The sequence below is a fragment of the Garra rufa genome, chromosome 19 (assembly GCF_049309525.1).
Source record: "Garra rufa chromosome 19, GarRuf1.0, whole genome shotgun sequence".
Taxonomy (NCBI): Eukaryota; Metazoa; Chordata; class Actinopteri; order Cypriniformes; family Cyprinidae; genus Garra; species Garra rufa.
In genome coordinates, this window is record NC_133379.1 from 30,566,021 (window position 1) to 30,590,222 (window position 24,202).

Genomic DNA, 24,202 nt, shown 5'->3' on the forward strand with positions numbered 1-24,202 from the left:
ACTTTTTTTTTTTCAGATAAATGCTGATCTTTGGATCCTTCTATTCATCAAAGAATCCTTAAAAAGTAATCATCTATTTTAAATATTGACAAAAATAATAATAAATGTTTCTTGAGCAGCAAATCAGCATATTAGAATGCTTTCTGAAGGATCATGTGACACTGAAGGCTGAAGTAATGATGCTGAAAATTTAGCTTTGATCACAGGAATAATATAAATATATTCAAATACAAAGCAGTTATTTTAAATAGTACAAATATCTCTTAATTTGGCTGTCCTTTGGATCAAATAAATGCAGGCTTGGTTAGCAGAAGAGACTTCTTTAAAAAAACATTAAAAAAACTTTTGACTGGTAGTGTATGTCATCATAAATGTCTTTTACTTGACCAACTGAATGCATCCTCATTGTATACAAGTAGTGATATTTATTTTTTTACCTTAAAATAATCCTGTTACTGAAAGCAGTAATACCTTGTACAGCTTATGTTTTAATGATAAGGATTTTACTGTAAACTACTAATTAAGAAAATGATTTTCACTGATGTGTATGTAGATTAAATCTGACTAAATTGCCTCGTACACGGTTGAATTAGTCAGTTGCAGATTTGCGTGAGGATTGTTGCATTCTGTCTGCACCTGTAGGTGGACATACGTATCAAAGTGTGTCTGAACGGCAGGCTGATATCTGGCAGATTATCTCTTGTATAATTAAATTTGGCTGCCGTTTGCCGTGTGTGATTTGATTCCCCGTGCTAACGCGGCGGCGCATGACTCAAGCACGTCTGCTCCTTCCTCTCCCGAGCCGGTGGGTGGACCATAATTGGACCCGGTTGAAAAGGCCACAAGTGACACTGACAAGCCACTAATGAAGTGATCTGGACAGTCAGCCCATCTTTATGTGCTCAACCTAACTGGCTGAACCCACAGAAAAGGAAATAACACTCTAGGAGACAGAAATCAGGACTAGAAACACAATTACAGCCTGATTTCTCACATAAACACGTCCCACAAAGCACAGTGTGTTCAAAAATGAAATAAGGGTTTCTTAGAAGTCAACGCTGCTGGATTCAACATATGCACCTCCTGGAGTGGACCGACGTCTTTTCTTGAAAGCTGCTAAAAAAAAGCTACTTTAATAGGGCTGCTTTTTTTTAAATAAAGGCTGTTGTTGTCCACCATTACACTAATAGACCCATGTAGATATCCAAGAAAACCTCAATTAGCATGGCTTCTCCCATAGGGTCAGACAATGCATAATGTTTTTTTCCCTTCTCTTTTCATGTTTCTTATTATCTGGATTTTATTATTCAAGTTATGATTTTAAAAAACGTATACGATTTAATCGAGGAAGTACCTAATTTACATACTAATATTCAATATTAATCAAGTTGACTGAGATCAGAATAGGCTAAAAAGCCGTGGTAAAACATCTGCTTTTTTAACTTAATTCTGTAATTTAAAGGTGCCATAGAATGCATTGAAACAATATTTTAAATTGTTCTCTGACATCTATATAGAAGGTACAAGTCCTTTTCAAAAAAATTAGCATATTGTGATAAAGTTCATTATTTTCTGTAATGTACTGATAAACATTAGACTTTCATATATTTTAGATTCATTACACACATTTGAAAGTAGTTCTAGCCTTTTATTGTTTTAATATTGATGATTTTGGCATACAGCTCATGAAAACCCAAAATTCCTATCTCAAAAAATTAGCATATTTCATCCGACCAATAAAAGAAAAGTGTTTTTAATACAAAAAAAGTCAACCTTCAAATAATTGTTCAGTTATGCACTCAATACTTGGTTGGGAATCCTTTTGCAGAAATGACTGCTTCAATGCGGCGTGGCATGGAGGCAATCAGCCTGTGGCACTGCTGAGGTGTTATGGAGGCCCAGGATGCTTCGATAGCGGCCTTAAGCTCATCCAGAGTGTTGGGTCTTGCGTCTCTCAACTTTCTCTTCACAATATCCCACAGATTCTCAATGGGGTTCAGGTCAGGAGAGTTGGCAGGCCAATTGAGCACAGTAATACCATGGTCAGTAAACTATTTACCAGTGGTTTTGGCACTGTGAGCAGGTGCCAGGTTTTGCTGAAAAATGAAATCTTCGTCTCCATAAAGCTTTTCAGCAGATTGAAGCATGAAGTGCTCCAAAATCTCCTGATAGCTAGCTGCATTGACCCTGCCCTTGATAAAACACAGTGGTCCAAAGTACTTTTTTCGGATGAAAGCAAATTTTGCATGTCATTCGGAAATCAAGGTGCCAGAGTCTGGAGGAAGACTGGGGAGAGGGAAATGCCAAAATGCCTGAAGTCCAGTGTCAAGTACCCACAGTCAGTGATGGTCTGGGGTGCCATGTCAGCTGCTGGTGTTGGTCCACTGTGTTTTATGACTTTTTTTTTGTATTAAAAACACTTTTTTTTTTTTTGGTCGGATGAAATATGCGAATTTTTTGAGATAGGAATTTTGGGTTTTCATGAGCTGTATGCCAAAATCATCAATATTAAAACAATAAAAGGCTAGAACTACTTTCAAATGTGTGTAATGAATCTAAAATATATGAAAGTCTAATGTTTATCAGTACATTACAGAAAATAATGAACTTTATCACAATATGCTAATTTTTTGAAAAGGACCTGTATATGGCATAGAAAAGGGCAAAAAATCTCCAGAAACGGTTTTACAGGTCCATTTACAACCTTAGGATTTGTCCCTAGAATGAAATGCTCTGTTATTGTCTTATTTGGAAGCTTCATGAATATTAATGAGGAGCTCTGGTCTGATTGGCTGTCTCACAGAGCTGCTCGCTCTCACACAGCCGTAAGGAAACACATGGAGTGATGCTCAGGATCAGTAAGTCATTCGCCATCATCAGTGCAGTCATCTCTCCTTACTCTCTTTATGTAGTAAGTGAAATCTTATGTACTGCAATGTAACAGGCTAGCGCTAGCATTAAGCTAACCGTGTCCCTTCAGTAGCTCGCCTTATTTTACTGATGTACTGATGTTACTGATGATTGGGCGATGCAAATATTGGGGGCGTAACTATTAACGATCCCGGGGCTATTGCGTAATAGTCGGTGTTATATTGGAATTGACCTATTTTTCGGTGGTCTTTTGCAAACACCAGAATTATATAAGAAGGAGGAAACGATGGTATTTGAGACTCATGGTATGTCATGTCCATGTACTGAACTGTTATTATTCAACTATGCCAAGGTAAACACAGTTTTCCATTCTATGGCAGCTTTAAAGGTGACATATCATGAAAATCTGACTTTTTCCATGTTTGAGTGCTAAAATGCACTATTTAGAGTCCCAGCCTCGGAGGACACAAAAGAGCAATGGATTTATTGATTTATTTACTGTATATTTATTTACTGTACTGTATATTTCTTTCCTTGCTGTTTAACTTCACAGACTTAACTGACTGTTTTTGTAACTCGTGTGTGTTCTTAACATAAACTTGCATGTATTTGGCAGTTTAAGCACAATAAGACATAAAAGAGAGCTTAGTTTTGTACTCACATGCCGTGTGACAGCCACTTTCTGTGTGTGCACTTTGGATGCGTCAAACAGATGTTTTTTGGCAGAATATCTGAGGTGTGAGCAGTAAAGGCACAGCTGTATTCTGGAAAAGGGGGTGAGGAGCAGCAGCTCATTTGCATTTAATGAGACATGCATGTAAACAACATTGAGTGCAACTCAAAATAGGCATTTTCAAAATGCTATAAGAAATGATCTGTGGGATATTTTGAGCTGAAACTTCTCAGACACATACTGGGGACACCTGAATGTGTAAAAACTGGCATAATAGGTCTCCTTCAAATGTTTAAATGTTAGACTAATTTGTCATGTGTTCCCTCAAGGGGTTTTATAATGGCATTTTAACAAAAGACTAAAAGTCTGTGGTAAACATAACGTGTCGATACTTACATATTCCAATAAAACATACAGGTTTTTAAATCAAGCAAAGCTGTAACTGATTGCATTTGCATTTGAAATCCACTTATCTCGCATTCTGAATGTGACTTTGATGTTCGATAAACAACGAATATTAAGTACGCTACTATTACATGGTTGGCGCCACTGGCCACTGTTTGGATCATTGTGTCGGGTCATGTTACTTTATGTGTGTGTGTTTTGTAGGTAAGCATCCCCTTTGGCGGTGACCCAGATGGTGGAGTTAATTTTACGCACAGGTGACCACTGAACGTACCAGAGAAAGCAGCCTCTGGCAGTGTAGATCCAGAGGCAACACTTCATCTTTCTCCTGATACACAGACATATAAAAACAAACTGTGAACTCATACTGCCCCCCTTAGAGGATGCTGAAAATCAGATCTGCATTTAGTGTATTGAAGAATAGCATCACAATTCAAAAAATATAAGAAGAGAGAGTTAAAGGGATAGTTCACCCAAAAATGAAAATTGTCATTAATTGCTTACCCTCAAGTCATTTTAAAACCGTAAGACCTTTACATTTTGGAGCACAAATTAAGATATTTTTTTGTAGCTTCTGATGTCACATGGACTATTTTATCAATGCCCCTACTACATTTCTGAGCCTTGAATGTGTCAGTTGCATTGCTGTCTATGCAGGGTCAGAAAGCTCTCGGATTTCATCAAAAATATCTTAACTTGTGTTCCGAAGATGAACGTCTTATGGGTTTGGAACAACATGGGGGTGAGTATTTAATGACAAAATTTTCATTTTTGTGTAAACTATCCCTTTAAAGGCTTCAAAAACTAAATCTCCAGTCTGGGCCCTTGAGAGGCTCATTTTGAGCTTGCAGTGCTGTTTGGCTGCTCAAGGCAGCGTTGCAAGCAATGATAAACACTTGTCTTGATTCGTGCTATTTCTTTGATTTAAGTGTTATCAAAATCAGTGCTTTTCTGCTCTCTTCTCCTCTGCTCCTCATCTTATTACGAGAAAGAGTGATTAACTACACTTTTCTCGTAATAAAGAAAGAGTTTCATGCCTCTGTGTTCCCTCTCCAGTCCCAGCAGAGGAGATGGATGGTTTTGAGCCCAGGGTCAACAGCTCTTCCCAGCTAGCCATTCACGCACGCTCGTGCTATGGTCCCAGGGTCACTCTCTATCTTGCCAGCACAAGCAGAGCAAAAATAATGAACTGCAGTAACCTGTGCAGCGAGAGCTGGGGAACAGAGAGGTGAACTGAAATGTGGAAAGCTGTCACCACTGTTGCAGACTGAAGAGAGGTATCTTCTATTGTGAGCTACATTTTTGGGAGATTAAATTTAATTTGTTTTGGTAAGCCTTTCTCTACAAGTATGTGAAAAAAACGAGCCACTCAGATTTCGCTTCCCCATGACATAGAAAGGGGATCTTATTATAATATTACCACCCCTTAATCTGCATGTTTACACCCACAGCGCTGCCATTGTGTTTGCAAGTGACAATGGTCTACCAGTTCTAAAGCCATGGCAAAAGTTTGACCAAAGCATGCTAACTGTTCTGTCGTTGGCTGCACAGATGAACACAGAAGATTATTTAGGGTCCCAGCCTCAGAGGACAAAAGAGAGCAGTGGATTTATTTATTTATTTACTGTATATTACGCTGCTGCCACACAGAGATAATAAAAAACATGCTATTTCTTTCCCAGCTGTTTACCTTCACAGACTTAACTGACTGTTTTTGTAACTCGTGTGTTTTTAACATATTTGTATGTATTTGACACTTTAAGCACAATGAGACATGAAAGAGAGGGAGAATGTAAAATGATAATGACTAAATATCCTGCCCCAAATTTACACCATTGGTTTAACCATTGTTGTTGTGTTGGCCTGGTTGAAATTCTTAGACACAAAATGTATTGATAGCAACACAGAATCACAATATATCTAAGTAACTGTAAAATACTGGCTTCTGGCTAAAACACCATCCATAATCCATAAATAAGCTTCCTCCAGTAAAAAAAAAAGTCTCACGTCAAAATCTACTGACATATTTGTTTAGAACTGTTTTTGAACTGCATATTTCTCTCCCGATTTTTAAAATCAGGAAAATGACAGACTTGACAGAAATAAATCACCCAGAAATTAAGATTCTGACATTTTTCTATCACCTTTACCTCAGAAGCTAATACACACCGGGAGGTCCGGGAGCAAATGGAGAGCAGGTCATGGACACATATAGTAGATTTTTTCCTATTTGTATCCTTCTCAATTTCTTCATCTTTCCCTAGCTTCCAGGCAGAGAGAAAATCAGATATCATTCCATAACCAAATGTATAATACATTGGCAAGCACTGCTTGTGGCATCAATTAACGTCTTATGTAGTGGAAATATGCATGTTTATAACAAACAAATCTACCATTAAGATTTTTTTTTACCTTCAAACTTTTGCTTCTGGCTAAAATACAATCCATAATCCATAATTACGCTTCCTTGATTGAAAAAGTCCATCTCCTGTTATCCTCTCACATCAAAATCCACTGACATATTTGTTTGGAACTGTTTTTGGACCGCATATTTCTCTCATAATTCTTAAAATCAGGACTTGACAGAAATAAATCACCCAAAAATGAAGATTCTGTCATTTTTCTATCACCTTTACCTCACACCAGTAGGTCCGGGAGCAAATGGAGAGCAGGTCATGGACACATATAGTAAATATTTTTCCTATTTGTATCTTTGTAAATTTCTTCATCTTTTCCTGACTTCCAGGCAGAGAGAATATCAGATATCATTCCATAACCAAATATATAATACAGCATTGGCAAGCGCTGCTGGTGGCATCAATTAATGTCCTATGTAGTGAAAATTTGCATGTTTATAATAAACAAAGCCACTATTAAGATTTTTTTTTACCTTCAAACTTTTATTTCTGGCTAAAATACCATCCATAATCCATAATTATGCTTCTTCCAGTGAAAAAGTCCATTATCTGTTGTCGTTTCACATCAAAATCCACTGACATACTTGTTTGGAACTGTTTTTGGACCACATATTTCTCTCATAATTCTTAAAATCAGGGACTTGACAGAAATAAATCACAGAAAAATGAAGATTATGTCATTTTTCTGTCACCTTTACCTCAGAGGCTAATACACACCAGGAGGTCCGGGAGCAAATAGAGAACAGGTCATGGACACACATAGTAGATATTTTTCCAATTTGTATCCTTCTCAATTTCTTCATCTTTCCCTGACTTTCAGGCAGAGAGAAAATCCAATATCATTCCATAACCAAATGTATTGGCAAGCACTGCTTGTGGCATCAATTAATGTCTTATGTAGTGGAAATATGCATGTTTACAACAAACAAATCTACCATTAAGATTTTTTTTACCTTCAAAGTTTTGCTTCTGGCTAAAATACAATCCATAATCCATAATTACGCTTCCTTGATTGAAAAAGTCCATCTCCTGTTATCCTCTCACATCAAAATCCACTGACATATTTGTTTGGAACTGTTTTTGGACCGCATATTTCTCTCATAATTCTTAAAATCAGGACTTGACAGAAATAAATCACCCAAAAATGAAGATTCTGTCATTTTTCTATCACCGTTACCTCACACCAGAAGGTCTGGGAGCAAATAGAGAACAGGTCATGGACACATTTAGTAGATATTTTTCCTATTTGTATCCTTCTCAGTTTCTTCATCTTTCTTCTCACTTCCAGGCAGAGAGAATATCAGATATCATTCCATAACCAAATGTATAATACAGCACTGGCGAGCTCTGCCGATGGCAACGTTTGCCAACACAATAATAAGATCTCACAGTAGAAATCTTATTTGAGTTTGCCCAACAGGACTACATCCCCCTGTTGTAATTACAGACTTTTCTTTTTATGCATTTCTGATCTGTCAGACTGAGCTAGCAGAAACAAGCATGTGTATCACACACAATATAAATGCCCATATGAATTTGTGGTATTCTGAGTGCTTTAATCTGTTATGTAAAGGTCATACGTTTTTGTTTCTTTGCTTGTGAATGCATTGGTTTGTTGGTCTATAAAAGCATTTGCTCTGATATGTAGGACCAAATATCCATGCTACAGCCCTTTGGGAAAAGCAGATCTCCTTTAGCGTGACAGCACTTGTAGTGTCTGGGTGAAGCTGATTATAGGAAATGATGCAACACTAACATACAGCACAGCACTGGTTCTTCAGCATATAAACTACTTCTCCAATCTCATTCAAGTCTTAGGTTTGTCAAACCTTAATATCTTTTCCAATTTTGCTTCTCCAGTAAATTTATCTTGTTATAAGGATGTTTAGGTGGTTTTCAATTCAAAACAAGACTAAAATACTGATTAACTAATGGATTTTTGCAGTGTTGTGCTTTGACAAGATTCATTGGGTATTTGCATACATTTGAGAGTCTGATTCGAGCTGTTTTCGCATTTTGAGGAGAGCATTAGTATGTTTATCCTGTCTCCTGTCAGATTTGATTTAGCTGAAACAATTCTCCCTGACGTAGACGTCTTCAACAAGCCCGGAGAGATGATATTGTTGTTTGCCGGTGCTATATTTGTATGTCCCGCCATGCTTTGTCTGTTTTTGTTGTTTGCAAAACCTCTTAAACTATTCTCTCATGTTTCAGTCAAAGAGTGAAAAATCTCCCTTAATCTTCCCCCTGATTCAAGCACAAAATCTGCCCTTAAGTCAAGCGCTCTCTCTTTCTCTCTCACTCACTTCTCTCGTTTCTATCCTCCTTGTCATCCCATGTGGTGGCGACTCCTGCTAAATAACTCATAAATAAGAATGAGAGATGAGACAAGAAGTTGGAAAGCAGGGATGGGTGATAGATGGAAAGAAGGATATGTAGAGACGAGAAATGTTTGCTGTAGCAAGTTTGGCGTAGTCCGATCGATCCGTCCGGCATAAGATGCCACAGCTCTGGACAGAACTGTTGAAAGATGTCGGTGCTGTCCAGAGCTGTCAAACTATATCAGACCTTACTGTCAGCAACACATGTCATTCTCAACATGACATTTGGGACAAATTCTGGCAGGTTACTACTTAACTTTGAGCATAATTCATTATAGTGAGAAGCTATTGTTAAAATCGAACTTTGTTGTGCCTGGTCTTTGATTAAAGGGAATATAAATGAGAAATTGTTTCGTTATTGCTTTGGCAGATAAGATTTTGCTTATGCAGTGATGCCTAAGGGGAAAGCATGACTCATGGCAGTCACAGGTGGACAGTCAGCCTGCTTGTCATAGCATGCTAACTGTGATGGGAGAAAGAATACTTATTTACAGCAAAAAATGCAATTTCAACCCCTGGAAAATCGAGCTTAATGCGTCAAAGTAACTTGGCACATTACTTTTACTTAAAGCTGCCATAGAATGCATTGAAAGATTACTTTAAATTGTTCTCTGATATCTACATAGAAGGTATTTGGCATAGGACAGGGCAAAAAATCTCCAGAAACGGTTTTACAGGTCCATTTACAACCCTAGAATTTGCCCCTAGAATGAAATGCTCTGTTATTTGGAAGCTTCATGAATATTAATGAGCTCTGCTCTGATTGGCTGTTTCACCGAGCTCAATAGCTCGCACATGGATAAAAATATATATTTAATTAGGAGCTCTAGCCGCTTTTAATATGCGGTTTGTTGAATCTGCCGTTTTGAATCGCGGATATTTTAGTTTCATTTCTGTGATCGCATGTGCTCTGTCTAAAGTTACAACGCAGAGGGAGTGATTCTTACCACACAAGTTGAGCTGCTCGTCAGTGATTCTCCAGATCTGTAAATCATTCGCCATCATCAACGCAGTTATTTCTCCATCATTCACCATCATCAGTACAGTCATCTCTCTGTTTATGTGGTAAGTGAAATCCTATGTATAGCAATGTAACAGGCTAGCGCTAGCATTAAGCTAACCGTGTCCCTTGAGTGACTCACGTTGTTTAACTCATGTACTGACGTTACTGATGATTGGGCGATGCAAATGTTGGAGGCGTAACTATTAACGATCTCGGGAAAGTTTCGTAACAGTCGGGTATATGTTGGAATTGACCTATTTTTCGGTGGTCTTTTGCAAATACTACATTTATATAAAAAGGAGGAAACGATGGTGTTTGAGACTCATGGTATGTCATGTCCATGTACTGAACTGTTATTATTTAACTATGCCGAGGTAAATTCAGTTTTCCATTCTATGGCACCTTTAAAAAATGTTGTATTGTAATCAGTTACATTTTAAAACAAGTTTCAAATCACAATATTGTAACATTTTACTTTTAATTTACAGTTTCCCCAGCACTGTGTAGTTGCGTATTTACAAGATTTAGATGATTCAGTTAAAGGAATAGTTCAACCAAAAATGAAAATTCTGTCATTAATTGCTCCCCTTCATGTCATTCTAAACTCACTAGACCTTCGTTTATCTTCAAGATACAAATTAAGATATTTTTGATGACACCCGAGAGCTTTTTGACCCTGCGTAGACAGCATGGACTATTCAAACAGTGTCCTTACTACCTTTCTGGGCCTTGAACGTGTCAGTTGCGTTGCTGTCTGTGCAGGGTCAGAATATTTTAGATTTTTTAAATCAAAAATATCTTAATTTGTATTCTGAAGATGAGCCTTACAGGTCTTACAGGTTTTGAACAACATGAGGGCGAGTAAAAATGACAAAGTTTTCGTTTTTGTAATATGTTTGTCATCATTTTTTAACATTTTTATATGGCTTCCACTTAGACATTACAATTTAAATGTTTATGTGGCTATACAAAATGTTTGAATATCTAATAAGGCTGTGTTTTTTAATTAATCATTTATTATCTGTTGCTGGTGCCAACTCTAACCCAGTGGCCTTAACTCTAGATTTAAAAAAAGTTAATCCAGGCAATTTGCTTCTTTCTTGGAAAACTCCAAGTAATCTCAAACGTGCCAAGTAATCAAAAGTTACAGATTTCAGTTTGAACTCTTCTCTTCGGACTCTCCAGAGACCAAAAGATCTCAGCTACACTATTCATATTAGTTTTAGAGCTTAATATTCGCAATTACGGTTTCATTTGGATCTCTTTTTTCTGGTAAAGAGTTACAAAAATGTTCAGAGATGTTCATCTCTTTCTTTCTTCAGTCAAAAACAAATTAAGGTTTTTCAGAAAAACATTCCAGGATTTTTCTTCATATAGTGGACTTCAATGGGGATCAATGCGTTGAATATCCAAATTCAAGATCCAGTTTCAATGCAGCTTCAAAGGGCTCTACACGATCCCAGCCAATGAAAATTGGTCCTATCTAGCGAAATGATTGGTCATTTTCTAAAAAAAAAAAAAAATTGCTGTACTTTTTAAGCACTCGTTTTGCACTAACTCTATGTCCACAACTTCATGCATGACAGATTCATGTTAAAAAAGGTCACGTGTGACATAGGCGGAAGTACCAACCCAGTGTTTACAAAGCAAGCAGGCAAAGAAAGTCAAACGGGCGATTTTGAAGTTGGAGGCGAAAAACGAACCAAGCTTGATCTTTCCAATGTGATTACGTAATGCGTGAAGTCGCAGAAGTGCATTGCAGAGCTTTTGTGGTTAAAAAGTATATACGTTTTTATTTTTTGAAGAAAATGACCAATTGTTTAGCTAATTAAGACCCTTATTCCTCGGCTGGGATTGTGTGTGCCCTGCATTGAAGCTGTATTGAAACTGCAATTTAGACCTTCATCCCATTGGCCACCATTGAAGTCCACTATATGGAGAAAAATCCTGGCATGTTTTCCTCAAAAAACTTAATTTCTTTTCGACTGGAGAAATAAAGACATGAACATCTTGGATCACATGGGGGGGTGTAAATTATCAGGAAATATTAATTCAGGTGTGAACTAATTCTTTAAGAATGATTTCTGAAGAATCATGTGACACTGAAAACTGGAGCAAACATAGTATCATAACTCAGTATATGACTTTTGGGATGATTACAGTAACAAACCTACACAAAAAGCAATACATGTGAGCACAAGAACCGCCTCCGATCCATCTAATTGTCTTACATTGATTCCTAAATATTTTATATTCATTGTCCTCCTGGTTTTCATCCAGAATCGCTCAATCACATGCAAATGTCTCCTGCGCCCCTTCTCGCTCGTCAGCGTAATCTCATGAACACATTCTGAGCACACGGCACTGCTAACCAGACCCAATTACCCTTTGTGATCATCTAATTGGCCCCTTTTTGTTATGCTAATTCGAAGCAACAATCACAGATTGTCTGTTTATGTATGCGTTTTCTGTTTGCTTCAGTATCTGTGCCAGCTGGTCATTGCACACGAGCGTCACATGCTCAAACATTCGGCATTTACGACTTGATTTCTCATTCTGCCCTCGGATACTTTATCGGTCCCGTTGGAAATGACAGTAAATAAGCAGAATGCCTGGCAGCTTGGTTTGTGTGTGCTGGTGTTCATGTGAATTGGGAAGGCCATCAGGCTCAGCCTCAGATCTGAAATTGACTTGGAGCAATTAGCTTTAAGTGTTTATGGCCTTTAAAGTCAATGTGAAATGAAAATTGACTCTATTTTCGTTCCTAATGCACATTTCACTCTTACTATGGTGCTCCACCTTTGAAACATCACGTTTATGCAAGTAGAACGGGTTGCAAATGTTTTATGTTGAGTTCGATGAGCTAAACTCAACATTTTCCATCTCTCTCAGCGGGATGAAACTTTCTTCCGTTATGTCCTTCCGCTCTTGCTTGGGGCTATTAATGCATTTTCCCACATTATTGGCATTATTGGCTTTCCTAAGGTGACATTGTGGCATATCATATGCAGGAGGCATTTGATAAGCTGCCTGCTTTCTTTCTTTCTCCATCCCTCCATCTCCATCTTTCTCTCTCTCTCTCTTTCATCTAGCAGTATTCGGTTACTCCACTCATTTGTTGACACACTCCATCAGACAGTGTCACAGTCAGCACTTTAGAGCAGCGATGGTGCATTAAGAATCTCGCTGCCAGGCGCTCTTTTATTTGTTAGTATTCACAGCAGGGACAAAGCTGTTTTTTGTCTTCTCCTCTAGTCCTTAAAGGAGTAGTTCACTCAAAAAGGAATATTATTTACTCGCCATTATGTTGTTCCGAACTCGTATGACTTTATTTCTTCTGTGAAACATAAAAGGAAGAATTCTGAAGGATGTGCTTGTTGTTTTTTTTCTCCATGTAATTACAGTGAATGGGACTTTTAAGCTTCAAGAAGGACACTAAGGAACCATAAAAGCATCAATTTGATATAATATAATATAATATAGTACACACTACCATTAAAAAGTTTTGGTTCTATCATTTTTTTTAAAGAGATGAATGCTTTTATACAGCAAGAACACATTAAATTATTCAAAAGTGAGTTTTGTATTTATTTAAAAACTTTTGCATTTATTTAAAAATGTTTAAATTAATTTTAAATGAATGCTGTTCTTTTGAACTTCTTTTGAGCTTTTAATCTTGAAAAACATATTACAGTTTCCACAATAAATACATTAATTAATAAATAAATTAAGCAACTCTTTTCAAAATGAATAAAAAGACTAATATTAGCATGTTAGCAGGATTTCTGAATTTTAAAACATTAAAACAAAGCATTATTTTAAATTGTAATAACATTTTACAGTATTACTGTTTTTACTGTATTTTGATCAAATACATGCATAGAGCATAAACTTTTAAAAACATCTGAATATTATATTATATTATATTATATTAATAAAGAAAAATAGTTTCTTAAGCACCAAATCAACATATTAGCATGATTTCTGAAGGATCATGTGACACTCAAAACTGAAGTAATGGTTGCTGAAAATTCAGTTTTGCATTTTAAAACCGTAAAACAAAAAAGTTATTTTAAATTGTAATAATATGTCACAATATAACTGTTTTTTTTTCTACTGTATTTTTAATCAAATATTTGCAAAGAGCATAAACCTAAAAAAAATCTGAATTTTATTATGTTATATTATATTAATAATAAAAATAATAGTTTCTTAAGCACCAAATCAGCATATTAGCATGATTTCTGAGGGATCATGTGACACTCAAAACACAAATGGCTGCTGAAAATTCAGTTTCGCATTTTAAAACATTAAAACAAAAAAAGTTATTTTAAATTATAATAATATTTCACAATATATTATAATAAATATTACTGTTTTACAGTATTTTTGATCAAATATATGCATAGAAAAAAACATCAGAATTATTATATTATATTATATTTTAATATATTATATAGACTACTGTTTTGATATTTCTATGGTAATTTTTCTTTCATGTCAAGTTTTAGCCTGTATTCATTATAATTTCAAAGAACAACCAGTACAGTTCTGTAAAATGTCTGTTTTTGTGTAAAACATAAGAAAGGAAGTCATACAGGTTTGCAATAACATAGAGGTGCGAAAACATCAGAATGTCCCTTTAAGAAATATGTATTCTGTCTTTCAACTTTTCCGTTTCTCATATTTTTTCCTGTTCATTCTAACACGTCTGCATTTTATTTGTCTTTGCTCTGCGTTCCCCTATCCCCAAAAAACAACTTGTCACCCACTTAAACATCCCGTCCCAGGCAAGAAACGAAACCAGATGCTTACGGACCAGATTAACTACTGAATAAATCCAAACTTTGGGCTTTGAAACATTTTTGGGGATTAACGAAGCACCATTGGTGTTTATTTCCGACGGAAGGAGTGACTCACGAATAAGCAGTTTTATTTTGTTACACTTTAGATCTGGACCACTGTATTTTACCATTCAAATAACTCCATAAACGTTTAGCAGAACTAGGTCAGAGATACACAACAGAGCACGTATCCTGCAGACACAAACTCCCTAAATGTGCATTGCGAGGGAATCTGAGCTGCATGGGAAGTAGATGCTGTGAAGCCATCCTGAGAACAGGAAGTTCTGAGTTCAAGCCAATAATGAGTTCTGGGGTTGCATTGGGATGTGAGTGTTGTTTAATGCCAGCTTAGTGTATCTGTGTATGTGTGTGTGTGTGTTGTAGAAGAGAGAACAGTGTCATTTTACACTCAGCTAAGTTTGTGGCGTCCCGCAGTGCCAGTTGTACTACACTTGATCTGTGGAGTGATAGTGAGCATAGCAGGCCATCAGAGACCAATGAGGCAAACACTATGGGTACTTTCATGTTCCTCTGTATTGTGTCTCTTAGTCTCGCATAGCAAGACTTTCAGACTTAGTAGTGGTCTGGATAGCTTAGCTGCTTTTAATGGCCACGGCACACCCAAGAGGCCATACCACTGACAGGTAAAGCAACCAATCATGTTTTGTTTTGTGCTGTGTCATGTTTAGGTGAGTGGAAATGTCCCCACAATAACAGTGTAAAACTCTTGAATGTAGTTTAAAAAGTACTTTACATACAGTTGAGGTCAAAAGTTTACATACACCTTGCAGAATATTTTACCAAAATAAGAGGGATCATACAAAATGCTTGTTATTTTTTATTTAGTACTGACTTACTTCACATAAAAGACATTTATATAATGTCCAAAAGAGAAAAGAATAGTTGAATATACAACTATGCATTAAGAAAACTTTTGAACAGAATGGAAATGTGTAATTTTTTTGTATTTTGCCTAAATATCATATTTTTCCTTTTGGTACTGCCTTTCAGAGGCTACAGAATCTAGTTATTCTAGTTAATATAGTACAAAATAAGTTAAATTTACCCTGATCTCGATTGAAAACTTTTTGAATTTGAAGATTAGGGTAAATTTAACTTATTTTGTCTTCTGGAAAACATTTAAGTATCTTCTGTAGATTCTGAAGGGCAGTACTAAATAAAAATATATATATATATTTAATGATATTTAGGCTAAATAAAAATGTACACATTTTTATTCTGTTCAAAAATGTTAATGCATCGTTTTTGCTTCTGGAGCATCAGTGAGCATTTGAACCTTCTGTAATTTTAATAAATTTATATATTTGGTTATTTATGTTTATATGTGTTTATGTTTATTATTTCTCATTTTTATTTATTTGACACATTTTATTTTTGTCTTTATTAATTTTCATCTATTTTTGTGTTTATTTATTAAATTTTTTTCTGATTATTCATCTATATATTAATTTTTATTTCAAATATTGCCTCCTTAAATAGCTTAAATGTATTTAGCTTTTTTGTTAGTAACTTGTAGTGATTAAAAAGGTGCTGTGTGTAAATGTTTGACTGTATGTAAGCATAAAACTAATATATTTACAAATATTTAGGAAACATGGTAAATTGACATTTGAAGACTCTGAAGAATAATCCTACAGCCAGTTAATCAATTTGAAATGTGTTCCGTTTCAGAATGTCTGTTTTGGAACATCGCAATGGTTGTTTTGGTCTTTGTGACTCCGCCCACTGCCAGTTTAACCAATAGTATCTCAACACCCAGGGTTGCCAGAGAGTGCAAAACAAAGCCTATTGCACTCATGAAAGCCAGCAAACAAACTGGGTCAGAGATCACAGATTCTATCTGACCTAAAAAGCCTCAGCATCCATCTAAAAACTTGTATGGCCAGTAGAATATTAAAATGTGTATAAATCAAGTCTACTACTTGCAATGTGTTGGCCTTATTGCCTGACCATTCGCAAAGAGCTTGATTGACAGGCGATCTGACCAATTATATTGACAAATTCACCATTTTGTCCAACAAACATCAGACAGGAGAGTAGAATAACTTTGGTGGACTTAAACTTAAAAAATTGTGTGTATTGACGTCTGTCCGCATATGAAATAAAATGCGTTCTGATGTTCATTCATGTTTTTTTCATGCTTTAAGTGAAGAAAAAAAGACGATCAGTTCATGTGTTATTGATCTAAGGCGGCAATACAGGTTTAAAGAGCCACAAAACGCTATTTATAGTTTGAATTCAACCTTTTGAAGCTGAGACCTTGTTTCAGACCAGAAGTAACTTGCTCTTTCTTGTCTGTTAGAGTGTTGTCAGCTTCCTCTTTGCTCCGCAATGTATTTTCACACTGTGTGTGAACATGATGTGTAGTGTGAGAGTTGCATTATTTGTCGGACCTAGCAACAGTAACTAAGGAGGGCGGGTTTTTGCGAAGGGTCAATTATGCTTGTTCCTCTTGCATGCTCTCAATCTGGCAACCCGAGTGAGTGTTGAGTCATATACTGTAATATTTTGAATTTGGACTGCAGTATACATATGAACCACTAGCTGTCAATATTAAATACTGCACATTTAACTACTTTAAATTAATGAATTCGTAGCTTGAGTTTGAGCTAAGCTTTAACTTCCAGATTAGCTTTGTTCACACTGTGTGCTATTTTGTTTGTGCGGCGTGAGTGTTGATGGAGCTCTTTATCTTATGGAGTGGAAATGTTAGCATTTTCGCATTTATATCTTGACATTTCCATAACTGTCTGTGCCTTTTATTGCTTGGCAGATATGCTAGACTGATTGTATTGCAGTTTCTCTCTGTCACTGTCTTTCTCTTTAACAGGTGCTGAAGGGCAGCAAAAAGCTCTCCATGTCAGTGCGTTCTGTTGGCCGGATCCCGGGCGGTTATGTGACAAATCATGTCTACACCTGGGTGGATCCGCAGGGGCGCAGCGTGTCTCCACCCCCTGACCTGCTGGCGGAGCATCGCAGCGCCACCCTGCGCAGGTCCAACAGTCAAGGCCGCAGCCACATGCAGCTTCTGCAGGACGGCGATGAGAAGAAGGTGAAAAATGCATGTTTTAATTAAATTACAGCAATCGGTTTAACGTGTGTACGTGGTGCTTATGTAATGAGGATATGACCAAACTCCAATTAAGATAGGAATAAACGCTACTGTTAAAAGTTTGGGGATCAATGTTTTTAAAGTAGTCTCTTATGCTCAGCAAGGCTGCATGTATTTAATTAAAAGTCCAGTAAAAACTTTAATATTGTTAAATACTGTTACAATTTGACTTATTTCTGTTTTTAAAATAGTTTAAAAAGTTGATGGCAATGTTGAATCTTTTTAGCATTTTCACTCCAGTCTGTCTAATATGCTGATTTGCTGCTCAAGAAACATATTGCAGTATTACTGCTTATTTATTTGTTTGTGTATGTTATACAATACACATTTTTCATGATTCTATGATGAATATAAAGTGAAAACATATTTGAAATAGGAACTGTTTGTAGCAATGTGAAATTTTATGCACCCTTGCTGAATAAAAGTATTTATTTATTTTTAAAAAATCTTGACCCCAAACTTGTGAACAGTAGTGTATTTGTCTATGAAAATAAAACAGAATATTCCTTTACCTTTACTTTTAATCAGTTTAATACGGAGCCCCTAAGGGGACGTCAGAGTAAAAAAAATCTAAAGTTTAGTTTCATGTGCTCACTTGAAACTTTCATGTGCTCACGCGAAAACCTTCATGTACAGAATTTTTTTTAAAGTTTAGTTTCATGTGCTCACGCGATAGTTTCACGTGCGCACGCGATAGTTTCACGTGCTCACGCGAAACTATAAGTTTCACGTGCGCGCGCGATAGTTTCACGTGCGCACGCGAAACTATAGAGAAAGTTTCACGTGCGCACGCGATAGTTTCACGTGAGCACGCGAAACTAAACTTTATTTAATTTTTGCTCCACGTCCCCTTAGGGGCTCCGTAGTTTAATGCATCCTTGCTAAATATAAGTATTTATTTCTAAAAAAAAATAAATAAATAAAAAATCTTAGACCCCAAACATGTGAACACTAGTGTATTTGTCTATGAAAATATATCAGAATATTCCTTTACCTTTACTTTTGATCAGTTTGATGCATTCTTGCTGCATAAAAGTATTTATTACTTTAAAAAAATATTTTTTTAAATCTTACAGACTCCAAACTTGTGAACAGTAGCCTATTCGTCAATAAAAATATAACAGAATATTCCTTTACTTTTACTTCTGATATAAATAAAAAATTAAAAATGCGTCCTTGCTTGATATAAGAATTTATTTATTTTAAAAAAAGTTTTAATTAAAAAAAAACTTAGTGACCCCAAACTTGTGAACAGTAGTATGTCCATGAAAATATGACAGAATATTCCTTTATTTTCACTTTTGATTACTTTAACGCATCCTTGCTAAATATAAGTATTTATTTCTTAAAATAATTATTTTTTAAATAAAAAATAAAAAAAATAAAAAAATCTTACAGACCCCAAATTGTGAACACTGGTGCATTTGTCAATGAAAATATAACAGAATATGTTCATTTATTTATTTATTTATTTTTACTTCTGATCACTTTAATGCATCCTTGCTAAATATAAGTATTTATTAAAACAAAATAAAAAAATCTTACAGACTTTTAACTTGTGAACACTACTGTATTTGTCTATGAAAAAATAATCGAATATTCCTTTACTTGTTTCGATCACTTTAATGCATCCTTGCTAAATATAAGTATTTATTTCTTTAAAAAATATGTAAAAAAAAATTTAAAATCGTACAAACCCCAAACTTGTGAACACTAATATTTTGGTGATGAAAATATAACAGAATATACCTATACTTTCGATCACTTTAATGCATCCTTGCTAAATATAAGTATTTATTTCTTTAAAAAATATGTAAAAAAAAATTTAAAATCGTACAAACCCCAAACTTGTGAACACTAATATTTTGGTGATGAAAATATAACAGAATATACCTATACTTTTGATCACTTTAATGCATCCTTGCTAAATATAAGTATTTATTTCTTTTTTAAAAAGTAAAGAAAAAACCTTTAAAAAAAGAAAAAAATCTTACAGACCCCAAAGTTGTGAACACTTGTGTATTTGTCGATGAAAATATAACAGAATATACCTCTAGTTTTGATCAGTTTGATGCATTCTTGCTGCATAAAAGTACTTTTATTTTTATTATTTTTACATTTTACAGACCCCAAACGTGTGAACAGTAGTGTATTTGTTGATGAAAATATAACAGAATATACCTTTTACTTTTACTTTTGATCACTTTAATGTTTATTTCTTAAAAAAAATAAAAATAAAATTTAAAAATAAAAAATCTTACAGACTCCAAACTTGTGAACAGTAGCCTATTCGTCAATAAAAATATAACAGAATATTCCTTTACTTTTACTTCTGATATAAATAAAAAATAAAAAATGCATCCTTGCTTAATATAAGAATTTATTTATTTAAAAAAAGTTTTAATCAAAAAAAAACTTAGTGACCCCAAATTTGTGAACAGTAGTATGTCCATGAAAATATGACAGAATATTCCTTTATTTTCACTTTTGATTACTTTAACGCATCCTTGCTAAATATGAGTATTTATTTCTTAAAATAATTATTTTTTAAATAAAAAATAAATAAATAAATAAAAAAATCTTACAGACCCCAAATTGTGAACACTGGTGCATTTGTCAATGAAAATATAACAGAATATGTTCATTTATTTATTTATTTATTTTTACTTCTGATCACTTTAATGCATCCTTGCTAAATATAAGTATTTATTAAAACAAAATAAAAAAATCTTACAGACTTTTAACTTGTGAACACTACTGTATTTGTCTATGAAAAAATAATCGAAAATTCCTTTACTTGTTTCGATCACTTTAATGCATCCTTGCTAAATATAAGTATTTATTTCTTTTAAAAAATATGTAAAAAAAAAAAAAAATTAAAAATCTTACAGACCCCAAACTTGTGAACACTAGTGTATTTGTCGATGAAAATATAACAGAATATACCTCTACTTTTGATCACTTTAATGCATCCTTGCTGAACATAAGTATTTATTTCTTTTAAAAAAAGGGGAAAAAAATCTTACCATCCCCAAGGTTTTGAACAGTATTGTATTTGTCGATGAAAATATAACAGGATATTCCTTTACTTTTGATCACTTTAATGCTTCTTTGCTGAATTTAAGTATTTATTTCTTTAAAAAAAAAAAAAAAAATTCATAAATAAATAAAAAATCTTACAGACTTTTTGAACAGTAGTGTGTATTTGTATTTGAAAAGGAGTATAATAGTTCATAAAGCGGTTTTGTCCCTAGAAAATAATGAACAAACAGATAAATAAAACCTTCATTTACTGCAAGCGGGTGACAATCACATAGTTATTGAGATATAGTATAGATGGAGAACTTCTGATCATTTGCATGTGCAAGAGTCTTCAAACACTCAATGTTAAAGCTGCGTTGTTTACAGCTCACCAGCTTCAATAAATGGCTGTCGTTTTAAGTGCTCTGCTGCTGTATACCGCAGGTTGAGTGTGGAAATGAGTTTCCACCGGTGCGTAAGAGAGGTGAGGATGAAGAATTTGCCTTGTCTTTCATGAAACGCTGTCTGTGCTATTATTTCCGTAAACCAAAGCTCTTTATCTTATTTGTGCCAGCTGATGACAACCTCAATGCTGTCGAAGTGCCAGTGGACCGCTGTCCTTTCCTATAAGTCATCATTTATCCGCTGCCACACACACATATCTCCAGGCGAAACTATCTGTGATCTTCTCCGCTAGCTAATGGGCAGTAGCACTTTAAAGCTAAACCTGAATTGGTTTACTTGGGATTTTCTCCTGTTACTTCTGATAAGCTTTTTGTGCTCATTTGATTTGATTAGTTTAAAAAAAAAAAACAGTAGCGGTGTGTGAATTAGTTTGTGTGTGTGTTTGATTTGCATTTTACACAAGTCTTTCTGGTAAACATACACAATGTGTACTCAGCTGATAAACCCTTGACGCCGATGCATTTCCATTTAGAACAATGCCGTCTATTAGGAGCAAATCCAAACCGGCGGATTAGTGTTGTGGTCTAGGTGTCTTTTTATCAGAGAATTATTGAATATGTATGAAACATTAAGAAGCAGAAAATACAAGCGTCTGTTCCACAGTTACTCAGTCTCCATCAGACCTGAACAAAACTAAGACGTCTGCAGTTATATGCAGGTGCCCTGTTATGAATTTTAAACAATATGAATTAAATATATAAGTCAGTGAAGGGTGAGAAATATATATATATATTTTTTTTGCACGTCATTATTCGCCTAAGGAACTTTCAGCACACACTGTTAGTCGGACAAATTAAACAATCAATCACTACATTGTCCGTTTTAGCTGATTTTAAATGTGAGAACCTTTTTCTGTCTTCTCCCCAAATATCACTGTTCCTTACCTCTCTGTAATTTTTTGTATTCTGTGCAAGAACTTAAAGGGGTCATTGGATGCAAAACTAACTTTTCCATGTTGTTTGAACATTAATGTGTGTTGGTAGTTTGTGTACACAACCACCCTACAATGATAAAAATCCACCCAGTGGTATTTTTTTAATCTTTAAAAGAAATATCCCCTTTTTAAAATCAGGTCATTCTCAGCTTCTTGTCGTTGTGACAAAACACAGTTGATTGACATGAGTGCCTTACCTTAGATCCGCCCTCACCGAGCTGAAACAGTCTGAATACGATTGCCATTGTGTCGACTCAGGTGCAGAGGAAGACTCTAATTGAGAGATTGAGGTGTTTTGTTGTTGGATGTAATAATGAACATAGCAGTCGTCATTTACTCCCGACATCTAAGCCGTTTAAGAGGCAGAGGACAATGTTACTTTTGTTTTTAAAAGGAAAGCACCGATCCCGATCTACATATGCATCTGTGTTCGTGTGAATCATTCGTGATGCAGCTTCACCCACAGCAGAAGTGACTATAAGGGTTTTTATGCATCTTTGCAAATGGCCTTTCTTAATAATGTGCTTGTTGGCAAGTTTCGCCGATAACCGCAGCTAAACACAGCTAAACGCGTCTAAATGCGGCTAAAGTAAACATTACAGCTGGTAATCCCTCAGCAGAGAGGGGCGGGGCAAGCAAAGCTCATTTGCATTTAAAGGGCCTATGCTTAAAATGAGCTGATATTTCGCAGAGCTAATTTTGACAAGGTAAAAGGGTGTTTTTTACACTACTAGAGAGAATTTTTAACCAAAGTATATTAGAGACTTTTCATTAAGACCCTAAAGAATCATATGAACTTGTGGAAAATGGGCATCCGATGACCCCTTTAAGCCTTCAAAATTGTGGTGGAGTTTTAAAATGAGGAGGCAAAGACATTTTCTTGGTTAAATAAACGTTTTATATACTATCAGAAAAAGAAAAATCTGTTTTATATTTTTACATTAACAATGTAATCAATATTCTGTTTATTAAAGACCAAGTATGAACTCATCAAGTTAGTGTTTTTAAGCATTTTACATTTATTCCAAAATAATAACGCAAGACAGTAACAATAATTGAAACAATTATTTTTTTTAATAGTTAACTTTTAAAGGGGTCAAATGATGTTGCTAAAAAGAGCATTATTTTGTGTATTTGTTGTAATGCAATGTGTTTATGCAGTTTGAGGTTCAAAAAACATCATTTTCCACATTTTGTGAAATATTATTGCAGTTTAAAATAACTTTTCTATTGGAATATATTTAAAGTGTAATTTTTTTTTCTTGTGATAGCTAAACTATGATCCTTCAGAAATCATTCTAATATGCTGATATCCTGCTGAGGAAACAATTTTATTAATAACAATGTCAAAAGCAGTTAATGTTACAGTTAACACAACTTATTTTTATGGTTTCTGTTCTACTGTTCCTTCTGTCCGCTCCCCAAATTTGCCCTAGCACTATTCGTCACCCCTCCATAATTTCTTCTGTTCTCACCTGTGTGCCAGAGTTTGTTAAATGTGATTATAGGGAGAGTTTTATGAGCTGTTCATCCAGGTGTAAATCTGCCAAGGCCACTGGAAAGCGTGCGCTCTTTCTCGGGCCCCCGCGGCCGTTGGAAGCGAGTGCACTAGCGTAGCACACCGACTTCATCAGTACTGCACAGCGCAGCAGAAATCTCCCTCGACCCGCCCTGATTTACTACCCTGCTTGTTCGGTCTCACAACGCCGTGAAGCAATTTGCAGGGTAATTCTGACAAATTCCTGGGTTCTGACACAAAAGTTACGTAGAAAGCTATTAAGCCTCTAGCACGCTTCTAAAGAAGAATAAAAAATAAATATAAGAAGCCATTCATGAGAGAGACATTTATAAATGTGTGGCATTATGAACAATGACACACACAAAACGGAATACAGCCCTACACCACCTTGACCTTTCAGGGATGGCTAGTACTAACCTTTAAGCAGCGCGCTAGTGGGCGACAGACGCTTTTGGTGGGTGCTAGTGTTTGGATGAGACGGCGGCACTGCTGCATTGATCTCCCAGAGCGCTTTGGTGACCCTGTCTGATTGACTC

At 35.4% G+C, this 24,202-nt stretch overlaps 1 protein-coding gene across 1 annotated transcript in view; it reads left to right on the forward strand.

Annotated features, from left to right (window-relative positions):
- whrna (whirlin a) overlaps positions 1-24,202 on the forward strand; it is a 144,958-nt gene that overhangs the window by 60,969 nt on the left and 59,787 nt on the right. The window contains exon 2 of the mRNA XM_073825192.1: positions 17,446-17,667. Coding sequence (XP_073681293.1) covers positions 17,446-17,667 — 222 coding nt within the window. The remainder of the gene's footprint in view (positions 1-17,445; positions 17,668-24,202) is intronic.